Source organism: Coptis chinensis, chromosome 6 (assembly GCF_015680905.1).
Source record: "Coptis chinensis isolate HL-2020 chromosome 6, ASM1568090v1, whole genome shotgun sequence".
In the NCBI taxonomy this organism is placed as follows: Eukaryota; Viridiplantae; Streptophyta; class Magnoliopsida; order Ranunculales; family Ranunculaceae; genus Coptis; species Coptis chinensis.
Genome location: NC_141461.1, coordinates 6,788,620 through 6,809,555, shown reverse-complemented (window position 1 = coordinate 6,809,555; position 20,936 = coordinate 6,788,620). Strand labels below are relative to the sequence as shown.

At 37.7% G+C, this 20,936-nt stretch overlaps 2 protein-coding genes across 2 annotated transcripts; one reads left to right on the top strand and one right to left on the bottom strand.

The window, feature by feature from the left end:
- The first annotated feature begins 8,686 nt into the window (after positions 1-8,686).
- LOC147491141 (uncharacterized) lies at positions 8,687-11,146 on the top strand. Its single transcript, XM_086565263.1, has 4 exons — positions 8,687-8,873; positions 9,417-9,483; positions 9,556-9,814; positions 10,039-11,146. Exons 2-4 carry the CDS (start codon positions 9,449-9,451, stop codon positions 10,186-10,188), a joined length of 444 nt encoding a protein of 147 aa, XP_086421389.1. The 5' UTR covers positions 8,687-8,873; positions 9,417-9,448; the 3' UTR covers positions 10,189-11,146.
- Positions 11,147-11,489: 343 nt separating this feature from the next.
- On the bottom strand, positions 11,490-18,942 carry LOC147491140 (MAC/Perforin domain-containing protein). The gene is made up of 7 exons (XM_086565262.1): positions 18,479-18,942; positions 15,882-16,120; positions 14,885-15,068; positions 14,216-14,284; positions 13,918-14,104; positions 13,603-13,769; positions 11,490-12,573 (listed from the first exon to the last, which is right to left on the bottom strand). The coding sequence occupies exons 1-7, from the start codon at positions 18,743-18,745 to the stop codon at positions 11,893-11,895; spliced, it is 1,794 nt and encodes a 597-aa protein (XP_086421388.1). The 5' UTR covers positions 18,746-18,942; the 3' UTR covers positions 11,490-11,892.
- Positions 18,943-20,936: the final 1,994 nt, after the last annotated feature.

Genomic DNA, 20,936 nt, shown 5'->3' with positions numbered 1-20,936 from the left:
GTATGTTATACACATGTATAATAGTGTGTGCATGTTGGTATACATATGAATAGTGTGTGTTTGCATGTGTTGTACACATGCATAATGATGTGTGCATGTGTGTTGTATATATGCATAGTGGTATTTGCATGTGTATCGGACTACTACTCCAAACTTAAAAATATAATCGACAATAACAATATTGAAATCGAGATAAATCACACAATTGATTAACACAAAATTCGAGAATTTGAAAAAGAAATTCAATTGTTGTTCAATTATTTGTCGAACCGGTGTCGAAATCGATCCAATTATTTTTCAATTATCAATAATCTAGAATTGAAAAATGAAAAGAGTATTTGTCATAAGAGAATAAGATGTTTTCTTATAGTTTAAATTGTTGTAATTAGATAAAAGAAACTTATAGAAGACAAGGACAGATTAACAGGTAATAACCAAGGCGCGGATTAGGCTGTCCTTAAGGAAAGATTTCGCCCCTTCCAATGGTGCAGAAAGGCAACAGATGGCGCCTTCCTCACGGATTCAATGGTTAATGCCAGCCTAACTTTTTGCACTAGAATAGACTACCCTCTGTAAAGAATATAACTCTCCTATTCATTGAAGCAAGAAAATCCTTTATCCGCTTTAGGAGGTAAGAGAGAAGGGTGTAGGGCGACTTCAACTTCGCTTTTATTGTTTCTATAGTGGGCAAAGAAGATATGCACTTCAATGTAGAGATAGTAGCAAAGACACGAAGTTCTATCTCTCAAGCCCCTCTCTCTCGTTTCGGATGCATCCCCCAATGAACATAGTCATGTGTTTATATAGAGGCATGACCAATCATAGATGGAGAAGGACACCTCTTTAATTCGGTTTCACAAAACCTAATCAAAGTAGAACTTTAGCTTAGCCGAAACTTGTCGCAAAAGCAAAAACAAGTTTAGGCAATTGATAATCCACTACCCACTAGTCAAACAGCCTAAGCCCAAGCCCACGCCACGACTTTGGGCGCTGCAAGCAGGTGGGCTTTGGGTGAGTCCTCCCTCCTAACACAAAAGCCTTTGTACCCTAAGGGCACGCCTTATGTTAGAGGTTCACCTCAAATACCTCACTTGCTAGTGGTGGCTCATCAATGTGGGACTAAACAACACACAAGTATTTGAAATACACATGAAGATTCCAACAATCCCCCACTATTTCAAAATACTTATAGTCCCCACTATTTTGGAATAGATATTACAAAAAGAAACGGGTTAACGAAATGCCGAGAGAATCGAAAAAATAATGCATAAGATATCGGTGCTTTTCTAAGCCAACCGGTCATAGGGTAACATGTCTTATAATACGTGAAAGTGGGGATTAAAAAATTTTGAACCAACATTCCCTTGTAGTAAAATAGACATGCACCCACATTGCTTTTCATTATATGCCCGCTCATGAAAACTCAAATACCCGTTTAAGTGAATGCTCTAGAGTATTTGCACAATACCCATAAGAACCGACCCAGCCTCTACATTCACGTAGGTGGATATCCATCAAGTGTACATAGCAGTTAAAATACACTATCTCATAAAAATAATGGACTATGGATTCCATTAAGAGTAAAATAACTCATCCTTTTTCTCATTGCTATTCAAGTTATACAAAGTATACAAAAATGCTATCTAATAAAATTTCGCCTCAAATAAAGACAATAGCATACCGGATTTACTAGGTGACTTGTTTTTCCTTTGAACCTACTTCATGGGATCTCCAATCACATAGGTGGGGTTGCCGTCGATGTAAGCCTCTATCTAAGGCAAAAAGTCTCATCCCCCTCGACGATCAACCACTTGTCTCCCCGTTAAGTGGCTTTGTCGAGGATCGGCCAAATTTAACTCGACCTCACATAATCTAGAGCCACAACTCCAGATTCCAAAGAAATGCTTTATAGATCGTAGTCTCGCATTTAATATGCCCCCGCTTCCCATTATACAATTTGTTTTTGCCTTTGCTATCAAATTACCGACAAATACAATGCATAGGTATGTACCGAGGCGGTTTTGTACCAATAGGAAGATCCGCCAAGAGGTTTCTAAGCCACTCAAATTTCGTTTTGCTTTATCTAAAGCAATAAGCTCGACTCCATGGTTGAACGAGCTATCAAGGTCCGCTTAGAAGATTTCCAAAGGGGTGAAAATATAACCACTAGTGGACTTGATATCATGAGAATCGATATCCAGTTGCATCACAATAACCCTCTATCACGGTGGAGTTTGTCTAAACCTTATGCCGTAATTCATTGTTCCTCTCAAGTACTTGGCTAATCTCTAACACACTCCAATGTTCCTCACTAGGACAATGAGTGTATCCGCTAGCCGCTAACTCGCATAAGCAATGTCGTCTAGTGCAATTCATCAAGTACATGAGACTACCAATAATTTGGGCATATCTAGATCGAAGTACACCATGTTGAGCATTTCTCCCAAGTTCACTATTTGCCTCATAAGGTGTCGCATTAATGTGCTTACTATCATAAAAGTTAAACTTCTTCAAAAACTTCTCAACATAATGCTCTTGTGAAAGCGTATAGCCATCATCGCTTTCTCGATGATTTTGATTCCAAGAATCACATCAAACCTCCCAAATCCTTCATTTCAAATTGGGAGGATAAAACATCTTGGTGTTTCTCACAACATCAAGGCTAGGACTCATGATTAACATGTCATCCACATATAGACAGATAATCACATATGAATTCACATCAAAAGATTTGAAGTAAATACATTTATCAAAGATCATTTATGTGATATCCATTAGACATCATGACACCACAAACTTTTCATGCCATTGTTTTGGCGCTTTGTTTCAACCCATATAAAGACTTAACTAACTTGCATACCTTATGCTCATTCCCCTACACTATCAATTCTCAGTCGCATCATATATATTTCTTCATCAAGATCACCATTCAAAATGCAGCTTTTACATCCATTTGATGAATAAATAAATTATGAATAGCAGCTAGAGCCATTAGAACTCTTATAGAAGAAATCCTAGTTACAGAGCATAAGTATCAAAATAGTCAATGCCTTTCTTCCGAGAGAACCCCTTGACTACAAGTCTAGCCTTGTATTTCTCAATGGAACCATCTAGGTCCCAATTTTTCTTTTTTTAGGTTCGTTCACAAGAACCTTAGCAAGACACCCCCACATTTTTAAGTATGTCGGGGTTACATGACCTTTCCATAACTCATATGGTGTCTTATTCCCTGTTTTCTTGTTGGGTATCCTATTCTCAGATATGGCAAGCAGATAGGATTGCTTCCCCACAAGTTCAGTGGAAGCCCAAACTTTTTAGCATAGCATTCATCATCTCTTTTAAGTGTTCTGTTTTTCCGTTCGCTACTCCATTAGACTCGAGAGAGTATGGTGGAGTAGTCTCATGAATAATGCCATTCTTGTCACAAAAGTCCCGGAAGGGGTTAGACTCATATTCTCCACCCCTATCGAACAAGTCTCTTAATCTTACAGCTTAAGTGTACTTGAGAAACATCTCACCTCTTCATGCTTGTGTCTAAGTAAATATACCATGGTGTACCTAGAGAAGTCATCTATGAATGTAATATAATAAAACTTCCCCCTCTAGACATGGTACTTCAATTTCACCCAAACCAGATGAATAAGAGTTAGTAATTCAGGTTTTATCTCTAGACACAGCTTCTATTGTGGTTTCTTCGTGGCTTTAGTCTCAAAGACATATCTCACATTTATCATTAGAAAAATCGAAATATTAGACAATAAACCACATGCTTTCATCCTTTTCATATATTGAACATTCACATGTCCTAGTCTACCATGCCATATATTAAAAGAGTCAAGAATAAGGTATTCATTCATTCTTATTAATAATAATGTTGTCAAGTACATTCAACATGAAAAGACCAATCGTTATTACAATAACCTTTACCAACAAAACCCTCATTCTTTGTCGAACAAACTTGTCACTCTCAAAAGTCACCTTGACGCCAAATTTTCCCAGAGAGACATAAATCAGATTCTCATGAAGAACATTACTAAGTGAAAGGGTTTTCCCCGGTTAACTTCGGAAGAACCTTGCCTGCTCCCTCAACAGAAATGCAGACCCTAGAGTCACCCATATAGACCTTTTCATCTTTCACTAGTATGTAATCTGAGAAGGCTTCAACATCACCACAGACGTGGCGGGTGGCACTGAATCTAGTACCCAGCCTTCTTCCCAAAGGCTATGAACACTTGTGACACGACATTAGCCAACAACAATATCATCTCCCTCAACTAGATTAGCATTGGGAGGATCATCGGTGTCTTTCTTGTGTCCAGACCGAAAAGCCCTATGTCGGTTTACCACAAACATAACAATTTCCATTGCGATTTACTCCTTTTAAAAGAAGTGCCTTTGACCTTGAAATTCTTATTTTTTTTTGGACTTCTGCTTCTTAGAGGTTTTGTTAGATTTGCTGGGATTACCTTCAATGATATTGGCTTTAGAATGAAATTCCTTAGACAACACCTCATCCCGAGTCTTGTTCTTTTCCTCTATGTGAATGTGAATGATCACATCCTCAAGAGTCATCTGCTTACGCTTATGCTTCATACTATTTTTATAGTGTTTCCAAGACTCGGGGAGTTTCTCAATCAAACATCCAGCAACAAAGGATTCGGGTAAATTAATACCCTCAGTTTTCAAATCATTAATCAGCACATGAAAATCATGGATTTGAGACGTTACATCTCTATCCTCTCTCATATGGAACTTAAGAAAATTCCCAATAGCATATTTCTGAGTACCAGCATCCTCTATTATGTATTTCTTGTTCAAACTCTCCCAAATATCATGTGCATTCTTATTTGAACAATAAATATCAAAAATCTCATTGGACAAGGTACTCAAAAATAGCATGACGACATACCTTATTCCCATTGAGCCAAGCGGCTTTGATTTCTTTCAAATCATTAGAACCTCCACGGGTGTTTGATCGATGAGATACTTAGCGTGAGTTGAAAGTACATCTAGGGTGAACACCCTTTCTCTCCATCTCTTGAAGTGTGAACCGTTGAAGGATTCAATCTTGGACACATTGGGTAAATTGCGAAAGCATTCAAATAGGTGCAAAGATCTCTCATAGACGGTTACTTCCATGACTCGCACTAGTTTCTTTGATCGGGCGCGGTGTCAACAGTGTAGACATCTTGATCTTTCCTTAAGATTGTTGTATGCAGATAAAAGAAAACATATAGAAGACAAGGACATATTAACGGGTAATAACCAAGGCGCTGATTAGGCCGTCCCTTAAGGAAAGATTTCGCCCTTTCCAATGGTGCGAAAAGGCAACAAGTAACTTTGCACTAATAGACTACCCCTCTAGAAATGAATATAACTCTCTCTCGGCCGACAGAAGAAGAAAGAGAAAGAAGATTGAAGCAATAAAATCCTTATCCGCTTTCGAGGTAAGAGAAGGGTGTAGGGCGACTTCAACTTCGCTTACCGGGTTCTATAGTGGCGTGATATATGCACGCTGCACTCGATGTGTAGAGATAGTAGCGTTTCTATCTCTCCCTCCTCTCTCTCTCGTTCGTGATGCATCCCCAATGAACATAGGCTGTGTTTATATAGAGGCATGATCAATCATAGATGGAGAAGGACACCTCTTTAATTCGGTTTCACAAAACCTAATCAAAGTAGAACTGCAAAAGCAAAAACAAGTTTAGGCAATTGATAATCCACTACCCACTAGTCAAAACAGCCCAAGCCCACGCCAATCTACTTCGGTTCGGTGCGGGCGGGCAAACGTGTGGCTTTGGGTGAGTCCTCCTCCTAACACAAAAGCCTTTGTACCCTAAGGGCACGCCCTTATGTTAGAGGTTCACCTCAAATACCTCACTTGCTAGTGGTGGCTCATCAATGTGGGACTAAACAACACACAAGTATTTGAAATACACATGAAGATTCCAACATAAATCACTAATCACAACACACAAATCAACTAACTCAAATATGGAAACAACTAGATTTCAAAAAAATTTACAAGTTACTAGATGGAGAAAAAGATAAATGTTTTCTCATATCTTAAATTACTAATCACAAGTTCACATATACAAATCAACTAACTCAAAGATGGAAACATTTAGATCTCAAAAGTATTTTACAAGTTTCAAGTTTGAGTTTTTTTTTTGCTAGATGGAGAAGAAGGTCATAATTGGTATTAATAAAAAATAACTTGCTCACGGGTCTGCCCGAAAATGTCATTATAGCGAAATTATTAGTGATAGATGGTGATATCAGCTCGTTTTTGTCCTAAAACCGTAATTATTGGTCAACTATGTCTAAAACCGAAATTATCAGTCAATTTATATATTTGGGCCTAAATTTGTGGCGTACGTAGGCCAGGGGCTTTTTGGCCAAAATGTCATTTGGTTGGTTTATGTATGTCCTCATCTCTTTTCTTCTTCTGTGCCTGCTCCCTCTCCACTCTCCACTCTCCACGCACTTCTAATTCTCTGCTCATACCCCTACTGCTATGCAGTATACTAGTTATATCTTAGTCTCTTCCTCCAGCTCAGTGGCTCAGTCCAATTTCGTTCCATCTAAAAGTGGATGCTTATGATGTTCAGGTGAACAGGTCAACGTTTGGACTAAGAAATTGAACAAGAATTAGATCAGCAGCAATGCAACATCTTGCAAATTAAAATTCATTTATCTATCTCGACTTACACACCACGGCTTCTTTTGATCATACAATATTTCTTGGGAATACACCATAATATCTAGCTTTAAACAAAATTCTGTGGCATGTTCTGATGTTCATATTATTATAAACTAAAAGGTGGATTTCCAATGTAGCTATCCCATGCCAATCGAACACACCCCTGAGGTTGTCTTCAACTACGGGTTGTCTCAAGTTGTGCAACTTTATTCGACATCCTAAGTTAATCTAATTGTCCAAAATTGAATATGTGCATATATGCATCAATTACATGGTTACCAGTTTAAAAGTTAAAACAAGTATAAACTAGAATGCCTCAATAATTAGCGTAACATCAACGAATATGACCTCCTATATTTCTGGTGTCCTTGGGTATCTAGATTCTAAATTGGGAAGCTGCTGGCCGGGTCCTTCAGACTAAATTGATTGTGTCACCTGACAATCCCAAACATTGCGCTGGAGAAACCTGAGTATGATGCTGCATTCTTGAAGATAGGAACTGTACGTGGTGTGGCTGCTGGCGTTGTTCGTGATAAATTAGACGCAAGTAGGAAAGCAACAACCAGAGAGTGTTAGGCAAGGAACCCTATGATAGGACGAACTGAAGTAAGCATAAGAGCTTTGTCAGAAAAGCAAATGAATCACTTCAACACACGAATCGCTGCACTCGCTGCCAATTGGATTGAGTTGGACGCACATTTTACTAGTAGCTAGTTATGGAAGAACTAACAACTGGTGGGAATACAATCGGCTTTCACTAGCCAGTTCTGGTTCCTATGAGACTATGAGTGACAACTGAGAAACACATTACACATTTACACATGCAAATTTGGCACAAGGTGCGTTTGTCGGTTGTCGTCATGAGTATCAGTTGGTTGCCTTAGGATAATTTCTAGTAATGCTTTTCTTTCTTTCTGCAGACATTCCGATTGCTTGGTTGACAAAACCTCACATTGCATTGAGAGCAAAAAAAGTGTATTCTCCTTTTTTAAGAAACTTTGGTACCGCCCTATATAACTTTTTAGTACCTATAACTGCAAGTCCGCAATAATTGCTTATATTGAATTTTTTTTTTTTTTTTTTCGACTTCATGGTTTGATTCTTTGAAAGTGAAGATTGTATTGTATATTTGTATGGAATATGGACGACATCAATGTTAGCTAGTCTACTAAATTAATTCCAACTTATAGCGTGCAATCTTTAATTTCATTTAGAAATATTGTGACAATTAAGCTGGTTGATCTGTGATTCGCATATTACAGAGATAGGAGATGAAAATTCTGCAACGTGGTATAAGCTACATATTTTTTAAAAGAGAGTCACTTAAATTTTTGCAATGCTAGACATAACCTTAAAATTTTTACTTCGGTAACAAAACACGAGCTTTTTACTATAGTGTACTGTCTTCTCACAAATCATGGTAGATCTGATTGTGCTATCTGTGAGAAATCTAACCTTGATTCTGTTTCATCAGTGCATTTTTTTTTTGGTTTGTTGGATTTGGACCACATTCTTGTCCAAAATTTGAATGCCAACTTAAAAGTAAGATGATTGTACATACTATTTGCAGCAGCCTTTGTTGTACTGTCTATTACTATCTTTCTTAAGCAGCTAGCTTTTCATGTAGTGGGAGATTATACAAGACCCCACCAAACCTTTACATGATAATACCTTAATGGTCTTACAGCTATTGCTTTCATCAGAGAGGAGAAACAGACAGTAGTCTTTTATAATGCCAAAGTATCAACACATGTGTTTTTGTTTTTCCAACTCTCTTTGCAAGAGTTAGAGGCCTAGAATTTGGTTTTCTTTTTCATTATCATCCCTTATGCATTTTGAATTATGCATGATGAATAGATGATGATAATTGCTAACAGGAAAACATAAAAAGTGTACTACTTAAAAATATTCTATATATCTTTGCTTTTTGGCTTTACATACATGGTTGATAGTGTGTGTGTTGCATATGTTAGTGTGTGTTTTATGGTATTGGCCAGTCACAAGAAGGAGCACAGCTACTTGGGTTCTGATGCTCTTTAAGGTTGATGCAAGCAAGTCCAGATATAATTCCTTTATAAAAGATCAGTGCATTTGCTTCTAGCTTTCAGTCTATATCACTTGCTTATAACAACCTATTCAGCTCAGATCAGATAAGCAAAAGCGCCGAAAGGTGAGCCTCTCAATTGATTTTATTTAGATTTCGGTATCTGTTAAAACAGCTGTATTGCAAAACTCAAATTCTGATTATTTAGATTTAGCATTTATGAGCTTCAAGAGTATGCATGCACGCAGTTGCAGTGAGTTACTTCATTGAATTGCTTGTTATAAGTCTCTTGCTGTCCAAGAATACGAGGCATGTATGATGGTATTCTTGTGCAACGTTCTGTTTCAAGTTCGATACCTGCAAGTTTTTTGCCTTGATCAGGGAGAACATGATTAATAACCGTTATCTTATCAGCAAGAATAATATGAAAAGAGAGCATGCTAGTAAGAGACTGCTAGCAATAACAAAATAATTAGCGCGGAAAAGCATTGACATTCTGAACAAGTTCACAATTTCAACATCACTTTCAACTTCCCGGTTGGTTAGTGTGGGTTAAAGAACCCTCACCCACTTGCCTGATAGAAAATGATTTGCTCGTTTCTTTTCTTAATATGATGTCATGTACTAATGACTTCATAGGGTTCATGAATATTCTTAACATACTTGTAGGTGATAGTGAATAGATAATTAAAGTTGGAGCTATGGAAAACATGCCCCTGAGCAGCAGCAGTGACAGGTGAGTTAGTTTTTTAACACATTGACCATAATCCTAGATTACTCTGTTGAACCCATGTATTCTCTATTTCAGCACCTACTTGATCCCGCCGCACGCAGCAGCAGATAGAGGAGCAACCACGTTGAAGAACTTTGGAACACCAGTAAATGCTATTGCTTTTGGTTTTATTGCCACAGCAATCTTAATTGCCATGTTTCTTATAATGGGCATATTTGAGCATTTGCTAAAGCCTAGAATATTACCATCGCATTATGAAGCAGAAGGATCACCGCAGTCAAATCCTTCTCAAGATCAAGTTCATATACTGGAGAAACTTAGAAATCTATATAATGTAAGTTTTTCTGTAAATACTATTTCACCCGTAGCTAACTGCATTCGTTATGATAGTTTCCTTTCGACATTTTGCCTAAGTCCAGTATGATAGTTCCTGTTTTGGCCGTTAATTAAACAACACTGTGGTTCGGAGCATTATGTCTTGTGACTCCCCCTTCTGTGTCTCATTTCATTCCCTTTTACTAAAATTTGGGAGCTCACGTGTTAATGGGGCTGGTGCAGGTGTCAGCATTGCACTCGACCAACTTCTCAGTTGTTATGCCAGGGCAAGACTGTGCCACCTTCATTGCTCAACCTGCTCCTCTCCCTTGCTCCAGAGAGAGTATACATTGGCCTTTACGTACTCGTGACTTCGTCTCTATATCAGTGTAGTTGAGCATAATCCTTCCAAGGAACATAATTAAAAAGTTCTACTTCTTAAACTAGCCCAGAAATTTCACCATGTTCATGTTTGAATGCTTGATGATTAGTAACCAATATGAAATACGAGTACTTTTTAAGGCCCCAATCCCCCAACATGCATGATTGGCTTGCAAGCTACCCTTTTATAGACATAATCGCAACCAACCAGACCAACAAAGATGCTGCAGACCCAACTTCCACTCCACCAGCTCGGTCTAAGACGACCTCATAATATAATACGAGGATAGTAGTGTTGGAATCTCCAAGAGTATTTCAAAATACTTGTGTGTGTGTGCAAAGTGGAGGAGATGAACTATGTGTGTTCTCTCCACTTTAGTGCATTGTGTTTAGTCCCACATTGGTGAACCACCACTAGCAAGTGAGGTATATGAGAAATCCCTCCATCATAAGGGTGTGCCCTTAGGGTACAAAGGTTTTTGTGTTAGGAGAGAGGACTCACCCAAAGCCACACCCACCCGCCCCGAGCCAAGTCACGTCGGGCTTGGGCTTATTGTCTAGTGGCTTACCAATTATCTAAACTTGTTTTGCTTTTGCAGCAAGTTTCAGCTAAAGTTCTACTTCGAGGTGTCCTTCTCCCATCTGGTAACAGACCAGACGCATAGAGATTACAGAAATCGACAACCTTCTATCCACCCTATATAGAAACCAGTACTTGTCTTATTCTTCTTCTTCTATTCTTACTGTCAGCCGCCAGAGAGACTTATATTGCTATTCTAGAGAGTAGTCTGTTCTAATGCAAAATCAGGCTGCTGTTAACGAAATCTTTCTTAAGGACAGTCTAATCCGCGCCTTGGTTATTACCTATTATTCTGTCCTTGTCTTCTATTGTTTTCTTTTATCTCCTTACAACAAGTAGGACTAAGAAGTTTATCGAGACCTTAATCAAACGTTTTTCTCTTTTAATCAACCGTTTATTATTGCATTATCATGAAGCATTGGCACATATGGATGAAATTCACACAAATATATACTCCCGTTTGGCTGAAAACAATCAATTGAGAGGCTTTCTGCAATCCTGCCAACTCTTCCATGGAGATGGATATCAGGCTCGGTGACACGGAAGCCCAATAGTCTGGTAGCCCTGCTGCAGTTGCATACCAAAAGTTGCTAAAATGAAGTTTGGCCAATATATGCACATTCTACCAAAACAAAACCTCAACCATTAACAAAGCAACACTACACCGTCATAATCTCCCGTGAATGGTCAAAAAATTCTCCACACAAAGTTCACCAGACGAGTAGTTCAAGTATCGTTTTAAAAGAGTAGGCGGTTGCCCCTATGGAATTGATATTAGCTTCCTGTGAACCTGAAAGTCATCTGCCTGACAATGTTAACACTCTAACGACCCAAAATATAATCAGAAATTTTAATAATCTACACTGACGAATGAGAATACACTGGAATAAGAACTTATGTTACAAACCATCAACAACCCTCCAACATCGTTCCCATACATCACGGGTCTTCATTTTATCCCTCTAATGTCTACTTGGTTCACCAATGGATAGAGGAGGGATTTGATTCATCACAGAATCACAGCACAGTGCATTTTGAAGCCCTTTTGTTTCTTTCCATTCATTTCCTTCTTTCTCTTCCTCTTCCCATTTCTTGCTCTGTTCCTTTAGATCAGACTTCCATTGAGCATGCTCTATTTACTCTGACACTTCATCATCAGGCAACTTCACAGTTAAGAGGGAATACCTGACTTTGAGGGAGATTTTGCCCCTCTCAACAAGAAGCCTTGCCCCAGAGACAACCCAGTACCCAGGTGTCTCCTGTGGTCCCCTAGTCATCTCTGTTGTGTCAACAAATTTTAGTAGCTTAAGTGCCTGGATAGGCACAGGCGGGCCCCCTGGGTATACTGCTGAATTAATGTTCACATCAGCTGGTCGTGGCATTGCTTTTTGAACTGTTGTGAAGTGAGAACTGATCAGAGAGGAAATGAGGCCAGACTTCTGAGCCAGGCCCGGGGAACCATCCCACTCAGGCTTCTTGACCGCTGTGACACCTGAAACTGTTGAGAAGCGAAGTCGTAAGAAGAGTATTTTCTTCAGACCGAAGTCACCCACTTGGAACTGGGCCCCTGTCACGATAGATAGATCCTCATCGGACTCAACGGGGGCAGTGCACACATGAGAGAAGTTTTTCCACTGAACTTTCTCATAATACTTGCGGTCGTAGGGTTCACGCTGAAAATCACCAGTTGGATCGTCATACAGTTCAAAAATTTTGGGTAAGGAGGAAAGATGTTGCATGTGTATTGCTAAGCGGTTGCTTCTCTTTCCCTCTAAATAGAGTCGGAGCCCTGTGACTGGCCTCTTACCCACATCAACCTGTCACGTAATTGATCAATAAGACAAAGAAAGTTCCAATTAGAACTGAATGTGTGTGGAGGACTAGAGGGAGGGATAGGTAGAGAATGATCATGATTTATACATTTCTTATTGGTCAGTCAGTTTATGCATGATGGTGATCTCAAAGTCGTGGTCAAACTGAGATCAATAAATCTGCTCCTATAGGCTATAGCTTTGAATTTCTACAGTTATTTTCACTAAAACTTGCTCTCTTATTGTAACTAACGTAGGGAGAATCAAGCAACAATTTTGGGACATCCTACATCTCAGCCAGCATGGGGGTACCAAGCTATTATACTGATCGGCATCAAAATACATTAACATAATCGAGGAAATGGATGCACGTATAGAGATTAATATATTTGCAAATGACACCATAATCTGGGAGTCATGCCATACAACCTGAGTCTAAGCTTAATGATAAAACTAATAACGTCATAGAAAACATAAAAGGAAACAAAATTTCTATAAATGACACCCTACATTCAAATGTATCTACTAACTGCCAGGGCATAGCAGCAGCATCCTACATGTCCTCTTCACTTGTACTCTCGCTGTGGAAGTACATAAACAACCTCTAGAACAAAAGGATTATCAATCCTGCTGACAATCCAACACGATTTTGTTACCTATAACAAACACTGCCACTGAACTTCAGTAACAGGTCTGCAACTAACAGCTATTAGACGAATGCACTACTGATGGCAGAGGGTGGACAAATCTACCGTGGCAGAAGTTACAAAATTAAGACACGGACACACAGTTGTCCAGATGAGTTTAGTCAAAGAATTTACGACAAGATCATCAGTTCATCACATATAAATATGGAATTGTTTCCATCATCATTTTGCTATAAGAATTCACTACAAGATTCTCATAGAAATGGAGCGTAACAGGGTTTCCATCATCAATATGTCTGATATTTAGACCAGAAAGCCAAACATATAACTATATGTACCATAAGAAAAAAAGAAAAAAGAAAAAAAAGAAAAAGAAAAGGTTTTTTACCGGACTAGTGTTGACATAAAGCTTAGGACCCAAAAAGCTAAACTGCAATGATGAAATGCTTTGCTGCTTCCTCTGTGGACCAAGAGGAAGATCGCTAAACACTGGTGCCCATTGCCGCGGAAGTTGAAATTCCAGAAATTGATGGAGCTCTGTAATTGGTGGCTTATCTGCAACCAGATGCCAAAATGCAACTTAGATACAAATAACAACCTAAATTTGATATGCACCTCAAACAAAATTAAGAAAAGGGTGAACTGCATTCCTGGAAACATATCAGCGCCAAAAATCTCATATAGATCGTCAGAGATTGCTTACATCGTAGATAGAGATTGATGGCATGGCTCAAGAATCCACTCCCGGGAACTCCATTCAAGAGAGACGTGATTGGAACAAAGGCCATGGAGATCACATCAGGCTCTAACTGAACCGTGTGTATCCAGTCACTATGCGAAAGAAGTGTAATTTCATTTCCTCCTCTTCTCTTGTAAGTGCTTACAATATCCTGCAACCAAAATAACAATTACCGAAACAACTGTGTGAGAGTTTTGAAGGCAATAGACATAAATCGAGAGTAGCAAAATCAAACTGTATAAGCAAGATATTATCAGCATACCTCCTTGTGTGAGTAAGAGTCTGATGGGCCAGTGTCCACAAACCTCAGTCGCTGCTTCTGAATCTCAAACTGAGAAAAGAAAGAATAACAAAATATAAGATAGGTAAGAGTTAATTTATCCAACTACACAGGCACACACAAAGATAGATACCAACAACTTCTTAAATTGACAAGAAAGCATGTCTTATTGGTCGTGGTGAATTTAAGGAGCAAACAACTTCTATATTAACAAAATGAACCGCCATTTCTCAGTATATATTACCATCAAATCGCATATCCGAGGAAAAGAATGATTCGAAGATAGCAAGTATATCGAGATCCATATACATTCCAGAATAGCTACTACGTTGTTGAATCGAATCCTACCCACTTAATTAAGTTAAACCTGGGAATCCACTTTACTAACCACAACTGACTGCTGACCCATTTTAAAGATTCAAAATAAAATAGGTAGCAAGTGCTGGGTAGCTTGAAAAACATGCTAATCTAATTGACATAGTAAATTATATACATAGCTTCATTCAAGGTTCATTTCACTAGCACAATTAAGACCAATCAACACCTTTCTATGATTCAAGTTCTCAAAGTTGGACGTTAATTTCCTTTATTTTATTTTATTTTATTTTGAGAGGGAGGGGGGGGAACTAATGAGTTTCTTCAGGGACACACCTTGCCCTGCTCATAAATTTCTTCAGGGTCTGCATCTTTGAACCGCCTGTCTGCCATGTCTTTTAACCTTTTCTGCACCTCAGAAGGTTGAAGATTGGAAGAATGTTGCTGCTTAACATATATTACATCTTTTCCTCCTATCTTCACACCAACAATAATATGGGTACCAAACTTTTCAATGAACCTGAAATCAGTAGATACGTTACAACCAAAGGAACTCGGAAGAATTATAGATACTGTAAGAAAAAGGACAACTAATTCTTCCCTCATTCCTTTTTCTAATCAGTAAAACTAGATTAATGATACATGGAAGATATGTATCATGACATCGGAGAGAAATTAATGAAAACGGACTAATTATAATCGAAAACGATATAATTAGCTAATTCTTGAAATTGTACATGAAAACACCTTTAACCACTTTTACACAGCATGGTGAATCCATGACTACACAGTAACTGTGGATCCAGATAAAAGAGTATGGTACACACAAATGCATCCTTATTCTTTAATTCTTAGTGCTAAATATAAAGAAAAGATGGAGACAGAAGCAAAGTACTTCATACGGAGTGTTGGGTTCCAACTAATACAGCTATTCTAATTTTCTTTAGTTCTTTTGCCAACTTGATTGCTTGTCTGAAAACAGCTTTTCTTTTCTTTTTTCTTTTTTTGATAATGCTGAAAACAGCTTTTAATACAATGCATTCATGTTCTCTTCCTAAGAACACCTTCAACAAGCAAATATTCAAGTACAATAAACAACAAAAGAGAGAAGCGAGCGAGAGAGAGAGAGCTGCAGCAGCAGTCAGCATGTATCTCAGTGATAGCAAACAACAATAAATATTTCTATTTTCTACACATCAACATAAGAATTTTCCTTCTCTTTTTTCATTTTTCAGTGACTAGCACAAAGAAGATTCACCAGAACCCAACAACTAAAGACAACTTTTAACTGTTCGTGCAGTATCAAGTTCTACTATACGAGTGTAGAATTAACCTTGCCAATGCAGCAGGATCCCATGATGAGGGGACTGCTTGTTTAACATGATCACGTAGTACTATCTGGGATTTTGCTAGCGCTATCGAGTATAGTGTAATGAACCACCCATCAAAAGCAAGAGTCTTCGTGTTGGCCGCATCTTTCTGCCAACAACTTGAAAAATTGAACATGGCATTGAACAGGCCTGATGGAATTTTACCAGACAAGGATATTTCCTGGTTGAATTGCTCAGACATCTGAAACAACAAATATTAAGTATCAAAGGCCAAGAGCAAATATGGGTAGTAAGTGAATATTAATACAATTTTACCAAATTGTGGAGCAGAAAAAAAAAATTAAAAAAAAAAAGTCACTTGTCTAATAAAAGGGTATAAAGAAGGTAATAAATCCAAGGAATGTGAAACGTGGCGGGAAATCATGAGTACCCCATACCCTGTGAACCCTATGATACTAAGTTACATTGACACGGATATGAAGTGTCCGACACGACAAAATATTAAAAATTGAGGTAAATCACATACAATATGTGTTCGACACGGACACATGGATATGTATCCGCACGGATTTTTTTTCAAAATATGGCGTGTCCATGTGACAGTGTGATAGATACCTCAACCTTGAGTACATCAAATCCTCTGCTGAATGACGGCGTAAACAGTGAGAACACTCGCTAATGCATCAAATAAGTCCTAAATGTTTAATTCCTTGAAAAACGCCATCGTCTTAGACCCCAATAAAAGAGAGCGATTTCAATGATATATTGACCTTTCCCAACTACTTTATGGGATTTTGAACGTGGGAATGTCTGCAATCCAAAGAAACCAACAAATGCCATGGGGATATCATCCACAGCCAACCTGTTCTTGAGAAAAAGTGCTCTCAATTTCCAACTTAACAAAACAGTCATGGATGTAACAAGGTCGAGAGGCGTATCAGTTCCCGGGTGTTATATCTGTTTTATCTCAACTATGATTAGGCAAGTAAAATAAGACAAGGTTTGCTTCTTCCAGAAATATGGAACAGTAAGCAGATATGCCTTATGTACATACCCCAACAAAGCAATATTTAATTGAGTCAAGATAGTGTAGCGTCCAAAAGAATAAGAGCCTTTCTGAATGGAATGGGTGCTTTGCATACTCTGTTTGCTGGGAAGCCAAGACTGCTGTCATCGAGATCCAGATCTTTTAGATGTAAGAGTGAGAGGCCGCCTGCAATAGTGGAATGACTACAATTCTGCAAAATCGAAATCCAGTGCTATAACACAGGGTCTTCCAAAAGTTCTCCACTTGGGTTCCAATTACATCTTCCAGAGTCTTCACTCCTAAGCATGCTAGTAGTTCCATTGATGATCCCAAACAACATGAAAAAGTCATGATTCTTCCAACTGGGGACCTCTCATCTAGTGGATACATTCTAAATAATGTAATGACCTCCATTGTCCCAATACATGTTAATGGTTACGGAAGAATTTTCATTAATGAAGAGTTTATGTTTATATTCCTCAAGAACTAAAAGATGTGCCTCATAGACTGACTAGTGGAGCGCTGTCAATATCCTAGATAGATTCTAACTAAAGGTGTAAAACCAATTCATTGTTCATCCTAACAAAAGAATAGTCCGAAGTTGATTGATAGGCATTGGCATTCTTGAATTCCTCCAGTGTACAGAAAATGCTCCTCGCCTCCTCCTAAGACTCTTAGAATTCCTCAAGCCTTGTTGCTCCACCTATAGGAAGAATTTGCATACTCCTCTAGAATAGACATTCGACTCATAGGCTCCTTGTTTCTTTCCGTACCTTCAGGAAAGGCCATTTTCATGAGATGGACATGGTTAAAGTCAACACAACCTTGGTTTTATCGAAAGACAAGGCATATGGAATCCGTCTAAATAGCCTATTTATGGTTCTCCATATTGGATCAGATAGTCTCTTTGAATAAGGACTGCAAACTTCTGAGCATCTTTATGACCAGCGTTAAATAACCTCCTTTAATGACCAAACCAGTATCTTAACCTGCCATTCCAGTAATAACACTTCCAATAACTGTTTTCCAAAGGTCGTTGCTTCATTTGTAACCACTGAAAATCAAAACAAGGTATGTAGGAAGCTTGCCACCACATAGCTTTGCCGTAAAACCAGAATCCCATTGCAAAGGAATGACATTTAGAAACAAAATCAGGTCAAACCAAACCAAGAGAAATCAAGGGCCTTTGGGTAGACCATACATGTTCCTCACGTCTGTCAATCATTGTAGAACCACCATTATACTTCTTTTACAGGCAATTCAACTAGAGAGAAGTCAATATATAAATTAAAACCACATGAACTATTCCCTTAGCTTCCATAAGCTTCAAAATCAGTCCTCTGACTTGTCTCCCAATTGTTTCCTACAAAGTGGTGGTGCTAAATCATATGAACTAACTACCAAGTTTCCACGAGCCGTTATTCAATCTTCTACTCATAAATTATTAAAACTAATCACTTAGCAATATGTAGCTATCACTACACATTTTACCTTTCTAACAATTTCCAATCTACTTTAAGCATTCACAAATGAAGCACAAAACATGCAATAAATCAAGAAAACAATCCATACCTGTTGAAACGATAAAACGTCAGAACTAAACCGCATCCTTTCGCCTTTATCACACTTAATCGATTTGGAAACATTGGGTATCGAAATCCCACCAGGTAAAACAACATCTCGACCTTGATCTCTATCAAGCTCAATTAAATGTGGATTATTATCATTATCATCTCTTTTACAATACCTCAATCTTAAATCTTCAGCTACATCATAACCTAAACCTATTGAATCTATAGCAATTTTAGCTGCTTCTAATGCTGATACTTTAAGTGCCATCCTATTAAAACTCAAATCACTTCCCTCATTAGTGAAATTTGAAAACCAATTTTGAGTAGAAAATGAAACCCTAGATTTTATTTTTATTTGTTTTGTTTAGTGGAAAAAATGAAAGCAAGTTGGTTTTGGTGACAGTGTTAAGTTTAATTATTAGTTTAAAATTTTGTGTTTGTTTACAAGTTAACAAGTTGTGACATATGTTGAAGCCGCACTTTGAGTGGGATCGATTTTGACCGGAGGCTATTCTGTCTTAAGTTGACCAATTAAAAGTCAAATGTCTAGATTAATTGACTTTTTTTGAACTTGTAAACCACGTTTTATTACACCGACAAATAGACAGAAAGCGGATTGAACAGCCGAAAGAACTAGTGGTTGACTAATAGATGTTGAGTAGTAAGTGGTAGATATTTGGTTTGTGCCTCAAATCTCAATTAACTTATACTGTAGTGAGTGCCATTACTATTAAGTTAGTATATATTATTTTTAAGTGGAAAGTGGTGGTTGGGAATAGATAGAGTATTGGATTTCGATACTGGCGTTTGGTTTGTGTTTGACTGAAAAATATGATAATTTAAGTGGGCACTTATCAAATTGGATTGGGCAACCCAAAAAATATATATATATATATTATTGAAATTTGTCATTTTGTTTGTTTGCCATTAAAGTTAAGTGGGCAACAATCAAATTGGATTGGGCAACCCAAAAAATATATATATATTTACCCTCGTCATATTAAAGTTTGCCATTAAAGTCCATGTACAATGAAGCGACCTCACCATATGTAGTTTTGAAGTAGTCTCAGTAGTCTGTCGTGTCGCTTTTGAGACAAAAAATATCAAGTTTGAAATCATCAAGTTTAATTAACCCAATATTCCACCCCAATCAAGTTTAATCAATCCAATTTCTACTCAATCAAATTTAATCAACATAATCGAGTTTAATCAACCCAACCAAATTTGAGTATATACTCAAATGGGACACGACTCGAATTGGGTGAAATCGTCAACTTCAATTTCCATTGTTGATTCACAACTCAACACTCGAAGTATGAACATGATAGAAAACTCAAAGTTTTTTTTTTTTTTTTTTTTGGGTTCATTCTCGCGAGAGAGATGATACCGGCTACAAAAGGTTTGAAAAAAATGGTAGCGGCCGGTATGCGTTAAGAGAGGAGGGGGGGGTGTATTGGGCTATTGTTGTTGGACTTAGTTATCGGGCTTGGGTCGGAGGTTGCCCAATGCAATTTGATGAGTGCCCGATTAAATCACTTAGTTTAATTAGGCACTCATCAAATTGGATTAGGCACCCCAAAAAAAGAAATTTTCCAAGTTTGCCATTAAAGCCCAAGCCCAACAACCAATTCAACTGGTCTCGCCATAACGAAACCTCCGGGTTGTTTGAGTGTATACTCAAACAGTCTCACCATTTCGTTTAAGTATACACTCAAACGATACCACCATGTCGTTCTAGTGTGCATCCACGTGGTCTGAGCCTGTCGTTTGAGAATTGCCTCCTCGAATCTCCATGGAATGGTCTGATCATGTCGTTTGAGTGTACACTCAAATAACTTGAACATATTGTTTGGTATCATATGCAAGCGGTATGACGCTGGGTTGTTTGGGGCTTCTATGGGGCAACTTGGGGGAGTCGTTTGGACTAAACTAATTAAGAAGTTTTAAACCAAGGAAATTCCTGATTAACCAATTATTAGCCTGATCAATCAATAAATATTGATTACATAAACACCAATTACACTTTTCTTATACATAAACACCGAACACTTTTCTTATAATACAAAATCATTAATCGATCATAATTGTATAATAATTTATTTAAATAATGATATGTAAAATTGAATTAGTAATAATCAATTATAAACACATCCCAATTGAATTAGCAAAATTGAAATCTAATTTAAAAAAATTGGGTTAGGAACAACATAATTAGTTGCACCAACACAATTACATGCAATCTGCACTCTTTATATGTTATGAAATAGTATCTATATAACCAAGTTAAAACATATAATCAAACATGCCAAAATCTAAAATAATGTAATCAAACATGTTAAAATCTAAAATAATAATTTATTTTATATCTAAACTTGTTATTTTTTATTATTTTTTCAATTGTGAATCATAAACTAGTTTGGGGTTTGGGGTTTAGGGTTTAGGGTTTACAAATTTCGTAC